Source organism: Martes martes, assembly GCF_963455335.1.
Source record: "Martes martes genome assembly, chromosome: 1".
NCBI lineage: Eukaryota > Metazoa > Chordata > Mammalia > Carnivora > Mustelidae > Martes > Martes martes.
In genome coordinates, this window is record NC_137888.1 from 201,599,317 (window position 1) to 201,616,785 (window position 17,469).

The 17,469-nt window shown below is 50.5% G+C and overlaps 1 protein-coding gene across 2 annotated transcripts in view; it reads right to left on the reverse strand.

The window, feature by feature from the left end:
* Positions 1–17,469, reverse strand: part of LARS2 (leucyl-tRNA synthetase 2, mitochondrial) — a 153,236-nt gene that overhangs the window by 24,215 nt on the left and 111,552 nt on the right. For both annotated transcript variants that reach the window (XM_080805188.1, XM_080805187.1), the window contains 4 exons: positions 16,923–17,060; positions 3,817–3,917; positions 1,503–1,685; positions 238–407 (listed from right to left, as the gene is read on the reverse strand). In XM_080805188.1, the coding sequence (XP_080661314.1) occupies positions 238–407; positions 1,503–1,685; positions 3,817–3,917; positions 16,923–17,060 (592 nt within the window). The remainder of the gene's footprint in view (positions 1–237; positions 408–1,502; positions 1,686–3,816; positions 3,918–16,922; positions 17,061–17,469) is intronic.

Consider the following 17,469-nt stretch of genomic DNA (forward strand, 5'->3'; position numbering starts at 1 on the left):
TCCTGGGATCTGGGGTGCACACGTGGTGGACACTGTCAGAGGAAGCCCTTTCCTGAGAGCGTGTCTCTCCGAGAGAGCACGTGGACTGCTGCTCCAGCTTGGTGAGCGACTCGACACGGTGAGAGCAGCCCTTCCAGACCAGGGGGGCCGCCAGCCTGAGGAAGGAGGCAGGCCCGTCCACCTGGACCAAGCGAACTCAGTCACAGAACTAACCAGCAGCCCCAGAAAGTTCCTGACCTCAGAGATGACCGAGTTCTTGTACTCCCAGAGCCTCCTGCTCTCGGCTCTCTCCTTGTCACTCAGCAGCTGGGGCTGGAGAGCCGTCCCAGGAGCCCTGGCCTCGATGAAGCGGGTCACCAAGGCCCACAGACGCTGTTGCCACCTCAGCACCCCGGGCAGGGCGTCGGCTGAGTTTCATGTCAGGAAACGAGACAGAGAAAGAAAGACCCGTGAGTGACTGATCTGGTTCTCCCCAAGCCCAGAGAGGCATGTGTGCGTTGAAGACACGCTTCCTTGTGTCCCGACGGGAGCTACGGAGGCCGCCCCGGCTTCCAGCGTCCGGGAGCTCAGAGCAGCATGGACCCCGTCCCACCCCAGAGCCCTGGGTCCCACGGTTACTCGGACTGCCGGCCGCCCACCACCCCGGCCCACGCGGTGACCTCAGAAGCCTGGGCCAGGGCGGGCCTTAAGTGCCCACAGCTGTCTTGAGTAAGAAAGCCGGCTGCTGCCAAGGTGTCCCCAAAGACGCCCAGGCCCGCACGTGTGCCCTTGGTCCGTCCCCAGTGATTCTAACACAGCCGGTTCTGGGACCAGCCCCTGTGACACACTTGTCGCAGGCAAGGGCATCTGGCTGCTCCCGCACACAGCCACCCGTGAGGTAGCCCGCAGGAAGGAAGACCGAGTGACCGCTGGACCGTGTATGCTAGGACGCCTGGGGATTTTACCTCCCGCCTTTTCAGGTCTAACCAGCTCTGCAGGGACAGCTCTCCTGTGATGGGGTTCTGGGGACTGGCTGTGGGCGAGGGAGGGGGTCCCAGGTACCATCAGGAGCAGGTCCTGGGCAACGACCCTGCTCTAGAACCTTTCAGGGTGGATCAAGAGGGGACTGGCCTCCGTGGGCCACAGAGGGGCGTGGGGTGGCATGGAAGCCAGTCTGGATCCCGGGGAATGTCCTCGGGAGGGTCCCTGTAGACCCGGCAGCACACCACAGACTCGCCAAAGGTGGCTTCCTGGAGTCCCCCGGACGCTGCGTCCACAAACCTGGGGCGAGGACTGGGAACCCACAATGGCCACCAGCTTCCCCCACCCAGGGAGGCTCCGTCCATCTGGGAACAGCGGGCTAGGAAGGGCACAGGACGTGGGACACACCACGCTGCCCGCTTCCCGGAACGGATTCCTAGACCCCTGCCTACGGCCTTCAGCCCAGACAGTTCCTTCCCTGAACTCCTCGGGCGCCCGAGGCGGACCACAAAGGAGGCGGCGGCGGAGGGGAAGGGCCTTACTCTTCACGTCCCACAGGATGTCCTTCTCAGGCGGGGCGGCGAAGAGGACGTAGAGCCGGATGGTGTCGAGGCCGTACTGCTCGACGACCTCCTCGGGGTCCACCCCGTTGTGTCTGGACTTGCTCATCTTCTCCCACGTCACCTCCAGCGTCTCCCTCGTTTCCGCGTGAACGGGAACCGCACCTGCGCTCCGAAATAACGCACAGGGACAGAAGGTGTGGCTCTGGGGGTCTCAGAGCAGCAAAGCCCCCTGAGGGGTCACTCTGGTCTCCACGACACGGTCTCGTGCGACCAGGCTCCGTGGAATGCGGTGTGCCCTGGGGGCCAGCCCGCCACGCACGCAGGGCCTGTGGCTCCTCCCCACCCCCACACCACCAGTCCCGAGGGCGCTGGCGGAGAAGGTCTTCCATGGCTAGGCTGGGATGTGGGGACCTTGTGGCCAAGCCCCAGCGGCCGGGACAAGAACGGACATCTGGCAAAGCCAAGGTCTTTCTCGGGACCCAGAACTAAGAGAGAGAAACTCTTTTTTTTATTTTTTTTTAATTTATTTGACAGAGACCACAAGTAGGCAGAGAGGCAGGCAGAGAAAGAGGGGGAAGCAGGCTCCCCGCTGAGCAGGAAGCCCGACCCGGGGCTCGATCCCAGGACCCCGAGACCATGACCCGAGCTGAAGGCAGAGGCTTTAACCCACTGAGCCACCCAGGTGCCCCGAGAGAGAAACTCTTGTTTCAGTGTTGCCAGGCACCGGAACTACAGTAAAGTCGTAAGGAGATGGGGCCAGACATGGCATCGTGGCTCCCTGAGGCCACCTTGTAACCTGAAGTTCGGGGAGAGCAGAAGCCCAGCCTGGTGGGAGAAGGAGATCAGGGCAGAAGAACAGAGGGGACAAAGAGGGACCGGAGGCTATTGAAGGAGGGAGGAGAAAGTCCTAGGACTGGCATCTGTGTGTCACCCGGTGGCTGCGGGTGTGCTGTGAGCTGGCCGGAGCACTGGCAGCTGGCTTGGGGTGGCATCTCAAATCCTGTGCTCAACTTGCCTTTGGGTGCATTTCTGTTCCTTTCAGCCACACAGTCCCAGACTCCAATGGCAGCCAAGCTCCCAAGGGACTGATGTGTGTACCTAAGAGCTAATTCCATGCTTCAGCAGAAGAACACCCACGAGGAGACAGAACCTGCCCTGGCTGACCCAAGTATTCTCTCCCAGGGGCAAGTCTGCATGGGAAGGGAAAAGATGTTCACAACATTACCTGGCTCCATGACATTGGAGCAAAGGGAGACTGAAGTTGCTTTATCCAGGCTGTGGCTCAGGGAACCACTGCTCTGTTTACTCTGCACACCTTTTCTGGGCTGTAGCTACTCTTTCCAACACTGTTGTGCAAATTAGGAAAAAGTCAACTATCTGGGCAGAGTGGTTGAGAAGTTAGAGAAAGGTGCCTTCTCTTGGCACTGAGGTGTATGGTTTGGCAAGTGGCTGGAGGTCAGGCCCCGCCTGCCCCCTTGGCTGGGTGCCTTTGTGCAGTCCACACGCTGCCCAGCTGTACACGGCAATCCTGCATTCACACAGAGCACTTTGCTAACAACTGAAATGCATAAGCCCTTTGGATTTGGCTGCTTTCCCCTCTGGTCCGTGTTGCTGAAACACGGCCAATTTCTGCTTTTCCCGCTTTTTTTTCTCCCTTGGACCATTCCAAACCCTGATATATTACTGCACTAAGTAGGTAATTCCACTGATGGCTTCCATCTAAATCTTTTCTCTAGTGTTTGGCTTGGGAGGCTGCCTACGATTAAGGGGTTGTTGGGGTCACAGGATGCCCTCCATTGGGCACTGCATTTTCTAAACTAAATGACCAGAGTTCTGGGGGTTTCTCATAGGTGCCCCTAAGTACCCCCACTCCCATTTTCTACTGATTTCATCAGTGTGCTGAGTGCACACGACACCGTCACGGTGCCACTTCAGGGTCCGGTGGGAGGTACTAACCCTGAGGAAAAGGGCAGAGGAAGTCAGGGGAGTGCCAGATGGGGCTGCCCTGGGGTGTCACAGGGGTTCAGTATCGGGGTGGCCCCGAGTTCTGACGTGCGCCTCAAGACCACATAGGGAGAAGTGCTGGGAGTACCCCAGACTTAGAAGAGTGTCTCTTGTGTCTGCGGGCTCTGTTCCTGAGACACGCTGTCAAACATGAGCGAGGACACGAGGGGATGCCCAGGTTGACTCTGGGTTACACACAAACGAAAACCCGGCCAGAAGCGAACGGATGCTGGATGGGGCTGGGGCCAAGGGACGGGCACCTGCATGGGACCCGATGGGCCCTTCTTACCTGTGAGATCTACTTCCTCTCTCTGTAGATACTGTCCCGATGGCAGGCGGAATGTCTGCCCCTTGATAAGGCCCTGGGCCAGCAGCTTATGGAAAGGCTCTCTGGGAAAAGATAATGGGAAAAGAAATCGATCGGTGGGGATTTGGAGCATCCAGAAGACAGCAGTACAAACCTTCTCGGCTGATGGACAGAGAGAGCTGCCCTTTGTGAAAGCAGGGGGGCTGGCCACCGTCACCTGGAAACCCAACCGGGACAATGGCTCCTTATTAAGAAGCGGTAAGACCATGAAGTCAAACCAGCAGGTATCCATGGCTTTCCGCTTGGCGAAGCGGCAAGAGCGGGAGGCTTCAGGTTCGGAAGGTCTGGAGCTGAATCCGTTTCCTACTCAGGGAATTCTAGGAGCCAAGTCAAGTCCTTTACCTGTTCTTAGCATCTGTTTGGTTATCTGCTAAGTAAAGGCAATAAAAATCTGTCCAACGGCTGTCGGGAAGGTTCAAGTAAATGAACGCCTGCAAATACTCGTAAACTTTAAAGAACCCTACATATGTCAGCTCCGTGCTGAGTCTAGCGTCAGGAAGGGCTCGAGAGGGTGCAGGGAGGTTGAAGTCAGGGTTCTGGACAAGCACGCTGCTTTCTCTCCACCTTGTTGACAGTGTCTGCTCACATGACCGGGTGGCTCAGTGGGTTAAGCCTCTGCCTTCAGCTCAGGTCATGATCTCCGGGTCCTGGGATCGAGCCCCGCATCGGGCTCTCTGCTCAGCCGGGATCCTGCTTCCCTTCCTCTCTCTCTCTCTGCCTCTCTGCCTATTTGTGATCTCTCTGTCAAATAAATAAATTAAAATCTTAAAAAAAAAAAGTGTAAGTCATATAAATTAATTGCACATAGACCTTTTCTGCTCAAATTCATTACCCTCCTCTTTTCAGGCCTATCCCCACCCCAAGGATACAGTTGTTCTTAATTGTACAGTGAATATACCTGGAAAAGTCTGGAGACTTCTTTGAATGCCTTTTCCGTACAGATGTGTATATGTATAAATGGTTTTATATAATTTTCTTGGACTTAAATAGATCATAATGTACCTACTACTTTGTGGTCTTTCATTTAACCACAGGAAGGACTTCCCCACGGAGGTCCATACAGACCTAGCTGTGCTTCAAATTGCTCTCGAGTTGGCCTGTGGTACGGACGGATTATTATTTGGTCACAGTGCCTGGTCTCAGTCACTTTTACTGGAGGAATAGTGAAATATAAACATCTCCTCTGAAGGGGACAGGGAGAGGTTGACCCCTATGCCGAAAGGACTTTATTTCTGATGGGAAACTGTACATTCTAAAGAATCCACCTGATTCAGCTGGAAAGCGCGTGAGCCAGCACTATTCCAAACTCCAGGAATGACTTGGGGAGACATGTGCTCATTGCACGTGTGTGCGTTTCCTATAAGGACAGCAGGCAGGGATGTGCGGTGGGAGCTGCGTTCTCCATGGGCATCGCCGGCAGCACGAGGTGCTTCAAGTTCACTTCCGCAAGGTGCTGGCTCGGTGAATCTCACAGGACCCTCGTTTCTCACGCGAGGCCGTCTGGTGTAAATGAACCGTGAGACCAAGTTGGGCCGGTGGACAGGCTCCCAATTTGTACCTGTGTGGCCCTCATCAAATGGCCGTGTGGGACAGATGCAGGTTAGGGGAAACTTTCTAGTGGATTCAGGGGGTGGTGTGGAGCAAAGAGGGTGGCCGGGAAAGAGAGGAGGGTCAGCTAGAAAGAAGGGACTCCTAGCCTTCGTATTTTAAAATCTTACGAGTGCATGTGTGTGTGAGTTTGGTGGCTGGTGGTGATGTATTTTCCAAGGTGGAAAACACCGAATATATGTTACATTCAAGGAGAAATGTAACACATTTCAAATTATTCAATGTTAATCTTCAATGTCACAGGGGCCACCCGCCATACTACCGTGTTAATTTGGAAAAAATTCCACATGTGTATGTGTACGTAAGTCCTTGTTCAGGCTCTAAAATCCATCCTGAGAATAAACTCTCATGTGTCATAAAACTGCCTTCCTCCCACCTCCCCAGTGACACTCCATCAGCAAAGCCACGTTTGGCAGACGGGCATCCTTTGGCAACACAGTTCGTGTGCCCACAGGGGTCCTAGAAAATGTGTCTTTGACATAGAAAACCATGAAAGGTTATCTGACAGTCAAGTATGCTTGGACCTTGTTGCATTTGAATACGGCGACGCCTTGAACGGGGAACTGCAGTGTCCATGGTCCCCCCATTCAGGAACACCTGCATCCCTGCCATGAGGAACGCACGTCCTCAGGCCACAGAGGTTTATCCGCAGCAGGTTGGGGTTTTGATGCCTAGTGACCCAGGTCCTCATCTTCCAAAGGAAGCTCAGAGAACTGTACCTGCACAGACCGAGCGCGTGATTTTCTCCACTGTCAGCCCCCGCTGGCCTTGCTGGTGTGTCTGCCACTTAAACACACTCACACCTCACTGAGGTCACGTGCATGCTTGGTTGTTCCCAGCACGTGCCATGCTCCCCAGGAAACCTGGACTCCCCCTTCACCACTGAAACAGCCATTCCCTTCTCTAGGTGGCCACCTCTGTCTCCCACGCCCTCCCTTGTGTCCTGCAATGTCCGGCACATATAGCCATGATAAGTGTGACCAGGCTGTGTCGTGATTACAACAGGAAGACCAGTCCGTGCCCTGCACTGTGCCCATCACGGCAAGGATTATACTCTTATCCTTCCTTCTGTCCCCAGCTCTTGGCGCTGTGCACAACAGATGGAAGACAGGCTCAACAAAATGTCCAAAACACGGATGGATGGATGAATGCATAAATACGCACAAATAGACGCATACGCGTGGGCGGTGGGACAGAGGGAGGAGGACGCTGGCTAGCTGCTGTTGGTGGCCTCCTGAAGCTATCTTTCCCTTCCAACCAATGTAAGGTGGCACTTGGATTTTAACCCAGTACATACACTAGAGTACTTACACAGCCACGGTTTAAGAACTAAATAGGAAAATCATATGGCTGCTTTTTATTGGACAGACAAAGGACGAGACTGGACATGAATGTGTTCAAAAGCACTAAGCAAACTAAGCCGGTATTCTACAAGGAAGGGCTGTCCCCCAAACCCAGCGGCGCCTTCGCTAAGCATCAGTGGGCTCAACAGGGTAACCCGCGTGTGCACTCAATCTTCCTCAAATAGTTCCATGGGCCGCGGCCCGACAGGAAAAAGAAAAAATACTAAAAACCAGACCACCACCTTCTCTCTGCTGTCAGTGGGATGAACTTGAGAGTTTGCGAGATCTTTCCTTTCCTCTCTCACTCTAAATACACAGCTTGGGCTACTCTTAGGAGAAATAAAAAACCAGGATGGAAGGAAGAAGAAGATAAGCTGGATCCCAAGGATAAAGATGAGTCATCTGATGAAAATCCGTTAGTTTTCAACCCCCAGATGGGGCAGAGGGGAAGAAACCAGGAATCCTGGTCTGGGTCCTGCTGTTTCTCGAGTGGCTCGATGCTGCCACCTTCTGGAAATAGGCAGCACTGCACCTGCCGGCGTCTGCCTCTAACTCCAGTCCTTCTAGAAGCCTGAGGGGGCTGTCCTCAGGCCTGATCCTCTACCCCCCACCACTTTTTCTAAGTAAACTGTGAAATGAAGTGCATCGCATGTATTGAAAAGTCTAAAAATCCTACAGGTAAGACTTGATGAATTTTCTTTTTTTTTTTAAATAGAGATTTTTTATTTATCTGAGAGAGAGAGCTCAAGCAAGGGGAGCAGCAGAGGGAGAAGCAGCCTTTCTGCCGAGTGGGGAGCCTGATGCGGGACTCGATCCCAGAACCCTGGGATCATGACCTGAGCTGAAGGCAGACACTTAACCCACTGAGCCACCCAGGCACCCCTTGAATTTCCACAACATAAACACCTCCACTGATGACCCGCGTGTGACCAGCCTCCCACAGGCCCTACCTCCCCACCCTGGGCACTGCCAGCCTGGCTGCTGACGCCATCGACAAGTTCTGCCTGGTTCAAAACCACTTCTAACCCTTTCCCGGCAAGGGGTCCCGGGGGCCTGTGCACATCGGAGGCCGCCCCCAGAACTGTTCCTAGCTGGTGTGTCCTGTGTGGCACCTGTGCTCGACAGATACTCAATTGTAAACTGTGCTGTGCGTTCAGGTGAGTCGCTTCCCTGTCTTCCTCCTGCAAGCCCCTTCTCAGTGCCTAGTTCGTAGCGGATGCCCAACATTCGTTCACTGGTTTGACCTCAATCAACTTTGTGTCCACGAGGGAGGAAACAAGCCTGCAGCAGCAGAGGTGGGGACAACGTGCAGGGGGAGAGATGAAGGAAGAAAGGCGGATGAAGGGCAGGCGCTGGGCGTCATGGCTTCTGGTTGGGGCCGTGACCTTTCCACAAGGAGAGGCGCACTGAGATTTCAGACTCCATCCACGCCAGCTTGCAGGAAGCTTGCGGGAAGGAGCAAGGGCCCGAGCGTGGGAGAGGGCCTCCAAGAGGGTTCACACCACCGGATTTCATGGTGGGAGGGGTGCGTCCCAGCCCGAGCGAGTCTCGCTCATTCCCCAGTGGCCCTCTCCCCTCCCCCACTCTTGCAGCGCTCTAGGAAATGGTCCCCAGGCCTCTGGGAATCCGGTTCGCCTTCTCCAGGCTGAAGCAGGTCACATGCACCCACAAGTAGTTTAGCCCGGCACGAGGAGTCACAGTTTTTAAACCATTCCACAGGCATGTGAGCACCAACAGGGTGCTGGGCGCTTTGCCCTTAGAAGGCTTATGAATGAGTGGCCAGAGACATGCTCAGAAATAACCATCCACACCACAGGGAAGAGGCGCTTGTGTGACACGGAGGTGCAAGGTGCAGGGGATTGACGGCCCAGGGGACATCAAGGGCCCTGCTGAACTTGGAACCCAGTCCCGCCGAAGCAGAGATCCCACTGCTGCCAAGCTCATTACTAAGATTCACAACCAGTGTAACATACTCCCTGTGGAGGCCAAGAAAAACAAGGCTGTACCCACCTCGAGTCTAGCCCTGACATAAGTGCAGCCATCTTAATGTTCCAGATTATCACAAAATATCTCTTGGGTTCTGACCTACTCAGGGTAGCACTTTAAACAGTCTCTCTCTCCTTTAATGATTGATTTAAACCCCTGGACTGGAAAAGGGTTTTTTGTCAAATAGCAAAAAAACTTATTTGAGCTTCATTTTCTTTTTGTTACACTAATCATGTTTTGCTATTTTCTCCCATGTCTCCTCACCTGACTTCAACTCCTCCACTGTCATAACTTCCACAGATGATCCTTTCCACTTGGGAAGATCACCTGAGCCGTCTCCCCTGGACTCAGCTGCCTCTGTCTTTCATAACTCCCCTACACATTCCCCAACTGACCAGTGTTGACCCGAGTGAGTAGGGACAACTCTACGCCCCTATTCAGCAGGAAGAAGTTACAGAAGATGAGACCTTTCACCTTCAACAACCTTAAAGATTTAAGGGTCAACATTGTTCAGGGGGAAATGTGGAGGCCGAGAAAATTAAGGCCATCCCACTCAGGTTTAGCTGATGTGGGAAACGGAGGCAAAAGAAAATCATTAAAATTCCCTACCTACTGACAAGCCCTTGAAACAGACAGAGTGGCTCTCCCCTGGGGACTTAACTGCCCTCACCTTGAGGTTTTGCTAAGGACAATCCTAGCCTGACCGACCCCCTACTCCAACAGGTCCAACCAGGATCCTGTAAGTCTACTTTAACAATTCCTTCAGGAAACTTTATCTCTAAACCTCCAAGATAGTGTCGAGAATCATTCCCAAGTATATGGCCCACTGATATACATCTAAAGGGCCTCACGAGAAGATTTTTATTATTGGTAATAAATAACCTTTCTCCCAACAATAGCTAGCCCCTCAAGATCCTAGAGACCTTGCTTCCAAAAACCCTTGGAGACTTACATCATCCCTAATCCCCTTTGTCCTCACCCACCGCCGAGTTCACCCCTACTCTGCCTTTAAAAACTCTGACTGTAATCTGGTTCGGGGTCCAAGTCCCTACTCCGCTGTGCCGGGTATACTTGGGTCCAAGCTTAAGCTTGTCAAATAAACCCTCGTGTGATTGCATCGGTGCTTGGCTCCTTGGTGGTCTCTCAGACGTGAAAACTCGGGCATAACATCCCTATGTGTCCATTCATCCACTCGTCAAATGGCACCGGGAACACACTTGTAAAAGCAACTGAATGACGCATTCATCACAGGAACCACAGTAGCAGAGGGTTCTAGAAGGAAGTGAAAAATCTGAAACCACCACCAAACCCGTTCTGCCTGGAAACATCACAGATGGGGGGCATTGTGCCGGGCCTCCCCCTGGAGGGGCCTCGCTGGTTTCCCTGTGCTCCTGGCTCTGGCTCAGCTCTCCCACTAACACCACCCCGAGAGTCAGGTATTTCTGCTTTCACCTGGCGGCAGAGGGATGGGAAGTGATGCCCTCTTCAGTGCTTCCTTGATAGTCTGCACTGCCCTGAGTCAGAAATTACAACCATCGATACCCGCCAGTCACTGAAAGCCACCTCTGTCCCACCAAAGACGGAAGAAAAGAAGAGAGGGAGGGAAGGCAGGAGAAAGGGCGGGGTGAGCAGGGTCAGCAACTATTAGGATAAACAAGGAACTTCAGAACATAGACTGAAAGGCTATTTTAAGCGCCCTTGTGAAACATCACTGCATACAAGTAACGTGGCCAAAAGAAGCTCGGATTCATCAGAGCCCTAACTGGTCACTGCCGATGACATCTTACCCACTCTTACCCACTCGGGAGCTCCTAGACAGCCTGCTGCCCATGGTCCTGACCTGATCAGGAGCCTCCCACGTAGATCTGGCAAGAAGAGAACAGAAAGCCCTGGATTTCTGAAAATAATCTCCAATGTGGACTTTTCAAGGCTCAGTTTGCGAACTTCCTCTTCTTCCTCACCCTGTGCCCGGGGCGGGTGGGGGGGGGCATCAGGCTCAAATCATCAGCCAGTTTCTAAGTATTAAGCCATGGCTCATTCGTAAAATTCTCCGTTTCGATTAGCAGCCAGCCAGCACCACCACCGGAGGAGCCTTGACGAATATGCTGAGAACCAAGTAAAGCCTCTCTCCTCTTTCTCGCCCCCTCCCCTGCCAAGCTCTGATGTGATCGGAGAAACAAACAGGAAGGGAGCCCCAGGAGCTCTCCAAGGTCAGCGGGGCGCCACTGCTCTTTGTGGATAGCAAACCACGGGGAGAACGTCAGCTCAGGGAATGCAGTGTCTCCCCAGAGCTGTCTGAAGGGCAGGAAGCTTCCTGATCACAGTTTAGTGGAGACGAACCTATCCCTCACCGCAGAGCGGGCCCTGCCGCTCCCAGCCTGGGGGCTGACGGCTGCCTTCCCCTCCCCCAGAATCAAACTGGGAGGCTTCACGTATTTCCCTGCTTCCAAACACAGACCATCAAGGACTGTTTTTTTTTCCTATTATAAAGTTACATAATCATTGTAAAAAAATCTGGGAAAAAATCAGGAGTGCATAGGAAATAAAAATAATAAAATCATCGATTAGCTCCTCATCCAGAGAAAACTGGTGTGAACATGTTGGCATAATTTCTTCTAGCCTTTTCTCTTGCTTTCTGTTAGGAGTATGTGTGTGCCTGTGTATTTAAAGGTACAGGCAATCCAACCACATTTATGATTTTGTGTCTTGCTTTTTTTTCAGTTCTAAGCACTTCAGATCCATTTCCTCTTGTTATTAAACATTCCATATAATCAAACTTTACAGAGTTGTACAAGAGTCCTTCATACAGATGGGCTAGACTTTGTTTGCTCTTTCTCAGATTTTCGGGGCATTCAGGTTGTACCCAAACTTTCAGCTACTTGAAATAATACGTGAACAGTCTGGTGCTTAAGTCTGCATTCTGGTTATTTCCTTAGGCTTGGATTTCTAGAAGTGCAATTAGCGTGTCCAAAAGTGTGAATATTTTTAAGGCTCTCACTCTGTATTGTCAAAGTGCTTATCCTAATGGTTGTTTCAAACTGCCTTCCTGCAATGTACAAGATGCTGTTTGTCCTGGCTTCTTTGTTGGATGGAAAATGGCACCTCATTGCTGTTTACTGTTTCTTTGACGATCGGTAAGGGCAATATTGGAGAGCATAATTCTTGGTCATTCGTACATCTTCTTTTGCAAATTTCCTGCCGACATCAATTCTGGCTTGATCATTAACCTGGTATTTCCAGCAACAGCACTGTGCTGCCTGGTGCGGGGTGGGGGTGTGGTGGGGGCACACCTGCCCCCAAGACCAGCTTCTTGCAACAGGTCGAGAGATCTAAGAAAAGCTCAAAGTTCAGACCCAAGTGTGCAAGTGTGAAAGAGGGCCAGGACTCATTTGGAAAACAGGGACGAGTATAAGAGCCACTCCCTTCTGCTTTCATTTCTCAATCTCTTGGCCACGGTCTTAAGTAGTAGTTCTAGGGGTGCCTGGGTGGCTCAGTGGGTTAAGCATCTGCCTACAGCTCAGGTCATGATCTCGGGGTCCTGGGATCGAGCCCCACATGGGGCTCCCTGCTCAGTGGGGAGTCTGCTTCTCCCTCTCCTTCCGCCCCTCCCCCTGCTCATGCACACATGTGTGCTTGCTATCTCTCAAATAAATAAATAAAATCTTCAAAAAAATAAAATAAAAGCAGTAGCTCCTGCCGGGGAGCCCGAGGCCTCTGTCCCATACTCATGTGGGACACTACTTCACATCTGGACAGGTAACCCCTTGGGCTCTCAGGGGCCTCATAGGTCAGCAGAAGGGAGTGGCTGGAGTCTGAGATCCCTCCCGGACTGATGATGTTAACCAAAAGCAGTAGAGAAACAGACGTAAAACCCGGATTTAGAGGCGTGCCAGCAAAAACAACTAATAAAGAGAAATAAATACACATGTGGCCGACAGGTCTCCACTTTTCCTCCTAGGCCAGCTTGAAAAAGTGACTGGGAGGCCTTCAAAAATTCTGACTGGCGGGGTGCCTGGGTGGCTCAGTGGGTTAAGCCTCTGCCTTCGGCTCAGGTCCCGATCTCAGGGTCCTGGGATTGAGATCCGCGTTGTGTCGGGCTCTCTGCTCAGCAGGGAGCCTGCTTCCCCCTCTCTCTGCCTGCCTCTCTGCCTACTTGTGATCTCTCTGTCAAATAAATAAATAAAATCTTTAAAACCACTGTACAGGAGTCCTAAAAGTAGTCAGGGCTTGTCTTCTATTTTAAAATGGCTAGCCAATGTATCATTTATTGTTTCGTTCATTGCTCCTACAAAAAACTGTGTACAAAGCTGGAGAAAGGTGCCCCGGAGCCAGACATCACTTCCAGTCTTTGTTTCTAGACCTAGAAGAAAACATTTCCTGTGTTGTCTTTTCTCTCTATCCCAAGGAGCAGTTTCTTTTTTTTAAAAGTAGGCTCTACGCCTAATGTGGGGCTTGAACTCATGACCCTGAGATCAAGAGTCACACGCTCCACCGACTGAGCCAGGCAGGCGCCCCGAAAGTCATAAACTTTTATATGTTTACATCAAGGAGTTAAACTCAATTTATTTAAACAAATATTCACTGAGAATGGACAAGGTCCACGATCCTGTCACAGCAACAGGACACAATTCCCATCGTCAGGGGTAATTTTTATCTGGTGCAGTAAAGAAGTTTCCACAGAGAAGAAATGCAAGGCACAGTGGTAAATTCTTTAACCCAACGCACAAGCATTTCGACTGAAGATGATGCTGTTAATGTGTTCATTGTTCTTCTGATGCAGATCAGTTTATTTTTACACACGAAGGGCACTGGGACTCATGAGAAGAAAATTATTTTAAGCATTTAATCTGTAAACTAAATGCATTCTCTGTACTGTAGACCTTTAATGCATGCGTGCATGCACAGAGAGAGGGAGCAGGTCTGAGCGTGGGATGCAGGGAGGGGGCGCCTGGGTGGCTCAGTCGGTTAAGCATCTGCCTTTTGCTCAGGTCAAGTTCTCATAGTCCTGGGATCGAGCCCCGCCTCGGGCTCCCTGCTCAGTGGGGAGTCTGCTTCTCCTTCTCCCTCTGCCCTTTGCCCCTGCTCATGATCTCTCTCTATCACTCTCCCTCACTCTCTTGCTCTCTCTCTCTCAAATAAATAAATAAAATATTAAAACTTAAAAAAAACATATATATTTTTTAAGATTTTGTTTATTTATTTGACAGAGAGAGATCACAAGTAGGCAGAGAGGTAGGCAGAGAGAGGGGAGGAAGCAGGCTCCCTGCTGAGCAGAGAGCCCGATTTGGGGCTCGATCCCAGATCCCTGGGATCATGACCTGAGCCGAAAGCAGAGGCTTTAACCCACTGAGCCACCCAGGCGTCCCTAAAAAATATTTTTTAAATAAATATTTTATTTATTTATTTATTTATTTATATTTTATTTATTTATTTATTTGAGAGAGAGAGAGAGCAAGAGAGTGAAAGAGAAGCAGGACAAGAGAAGGGTCAGAGGGAGAGGGAGAAGCAGACTCCCTGCTGAGCAGGGAGCCCAACGTGGGACTCGATCCAGAGACTCCAGGATCATGATCTGAGCCAAAGGCAGACGCCTAACCGACTGAGCCACCCAGGCACCCCTAAATAAATAAAATCTTTAAAAAAAGATATTTTTTGTGCAATGTGACAGCTGAATCTGAAGTTCACATAGAAGGACGAAGGTCCAATCATAGCCAAGATGAACCTAAAGAAAACGAACAAAGAGGAGGGACTATCCTTACCCAACAGTAAGACTTGTAAAACTAAAATACGAAAGCCAGTAAAGAATTATCAGAGCAAACAGCAAACAGGCCAATGGACAGAATGCAGATCCTGTAGAGAGGCCCTTGCGTATATATGGAAACCTGACTGTGACGGAGAGAGCACTAAAGCTCAACGAGGAAATGCACAGACTGGCCCATTATCGGGACCAAGACATTGAAAGCAATGCAGCCAGGCAGGGAAAGATTACTGAAATTTACTGCATTAAGAGTTTCTGCTCATCAAAAGATACCATAAAAATAAGAGAAACTAAGAACTAGGAAACATATCTGCAATATGTAGAGCTGGGAAAAGATTAGCATCCAGAATATTTCAAAAATTCCTACAATGGGGCGCCTGGGTGGCTCAGTGGGTTAAAGCCTCTGCCTTCGGCTCAGGTCATGGTCTCAGGGTCCCGGGATCGAGCCCCGCATCGAGCTCTCTGCTCGGTGGGGAGTCTGCTTCCTTTCCTCTTTCTCCGCCTGTCTCTCTGTCTACTTGTGATCTGTCTGTCAAATCAATAAATAAAATCTTCAAAAAAAAATTCCTATAATCAACATATGACAACCCAGAAAAGAAGAGTGAAGGATACCAATAGGGATTTAATGGAAGAGAAAAGACAGAGTTCCCTAAACATTTTAAATACATGCTTAGCATCATGAAGTGAGCAGTGTCTTTCAATTCAAACATAGTCCCCAAACTGATGCACTCCATAAGCAACGTCGATGTGGTGAGGATGTGCAGGGAGGGGAACCCTCATCTCTGTTGGTACGAGCGTAGGTTTTTTTGGTTTGGTTTTGCGTTGTTTTTTTTTTTTTTAAGCAGGCTCCATGCCCAAAATGAAGCCAAACGTGCGGCTTGAACTCACGACCCTGAGATCAAGACCTGAGCCACCCGGCCGCCCTAACAACTGTAGGTTACAGAAGTCATCTGAAAACAGGCTGGGTGTTCCTTAGCAAAGCTGAACATGTGCACATCTTACACATCTTACAGTTCAGCGGTCCCACTCTTAGGTACCTGCCCTGGACATGGGCTGACACGTGTTGGGAAACACGGACAGGAACGCTCATATGGTTTGGGTCATCACCACACAAAACACTCTAATGAGCATTAACGGTGCTGTGGACACAGAAACCAAGTTCTGCACTAGACATTCCACTCCCCGTGACGGAATGCCTTACAGCAGTGAACAGGGAACAAAACCTAACTCTATGCACCGATAGGGCAGAACCCCCCAAAACACCAAGCGAGGAAAGCAGGAGGAGTACACAAAATACGATTCCACTTATGTGAAGATCAGACACAAGAAAACCAAATAATACGTACTGTTTAAAAATACAGAGAGGTGATAAATTTATACAGAAAATTAATAGTTTGGGACTTCAGCATAGGGGTTGGCTGGGGAAGGGGCAGCGGGTAGGGAGATGGTATGACTGGATAGGGGACCCTGGGTATTCTAAGGAACCTGTTAATACTCTATTTCTTAAACTGAGAAGGGGGTACAGGGATGTTCACTTTATTCTTTAAATTGTGTAAGACATTAAATATATATATATACATATATACATATATGGTGTATTTCATGGGATAAAAGCGCATACAGACACTTTTCTGACCGTCATGGGGAACAGGTTACAGGCCAACAGAAAGAACATTTATCAGTGGGTTTACCGTGTGATTCCCCAGCTTTAATCTATTACCTATTTTATTTTTTTTAATTTTTAAAATCTTTAAAATTTTATTTATTTCCTTGACAGAGAGAGAGAGACAGTGAGAGAGGGAACACAAGCAGGGGCAGTGGGGGAGGGAGAAGCAGGCTCCCCGCTGAGCAGAGAGCCCGATGCAGGGCTCGATCCCAGGACCCCAGGATCACGACCCGAGCCGAAGACAGACACTTAACAATGGAGCCACCCAGGTGCCCCCATTACCTACTTTTAGCAGAGTGAGCTATCAAGGCAGGACTGCTGAGCTCAGACAAAGAGCCCGTCTAGCACGGCCAGATGATAAACATGACCTCAAGTGAGAAGCTGTAAGAAGCCCTACCTTACAAACTGCTTCTCTCTGCCCCGGAAGTCGAAATCCCAATTAATTAACTCGGCTAAACAGACGAGAGCTGAAGGCAAGATTCCACGCGAGCCTGCGATTATCAGACACTGGAACTATGATTAAGTAGTAGAAACAGTGACCACTCAAGGACACTTGAAAAACTGAAGTCTTCCCCTACACGTGCTGACCTTGCTCTGTAAGAGCGGACACCTGCTCGAAGCTGTCGCTCACGGGACTGAATTCTTCCGCTAAGCGGTATTAAGTGCTCACCTGTGTTTGACCATTTTTTGATCGTGGCAGAAATGGCTAAAGAACCTCGCGTAGAACAAATGCATGACGGCGTGTTCCTTCCCTCCGATGTACAAATCCACAGGCAGCCAGTAATCCGCCAGCGCTGCGTTAAAAGGACTGCGAGAGAGTGAGAGAGAGAGAGAAATGGGTCGTCGTTTACAAACCCGCTTTGCCGCAAGAGCGCAAATTAGACCCAGTACTGTTCGCATGTGCCCCGAAACAAATGATGTCCGAGAAAAACAGTGATTTGTCTTTTTAAAATAATACAGTAAGAGAAAAGCTGATATAATAAAGTGGGAAAAAGTCAGGTGGGCATGAAATCACAGGGAATTTGTAAAAACTGTTTCAGGAGCCGTTACTGACAATTCAACAAATGTGATTTTCGAGTAAAATGAGGACAAAAGGAAAACCCCGCGGCAGCATAAAAAAGGTATTTCTGTGAGAAAGGATATTTCTGTAAGATGCGCATTTGAACCTCTGCATTTCTATTTTAGTTTTGCCCGCCCTTAGGCAAACTGGGATTCGG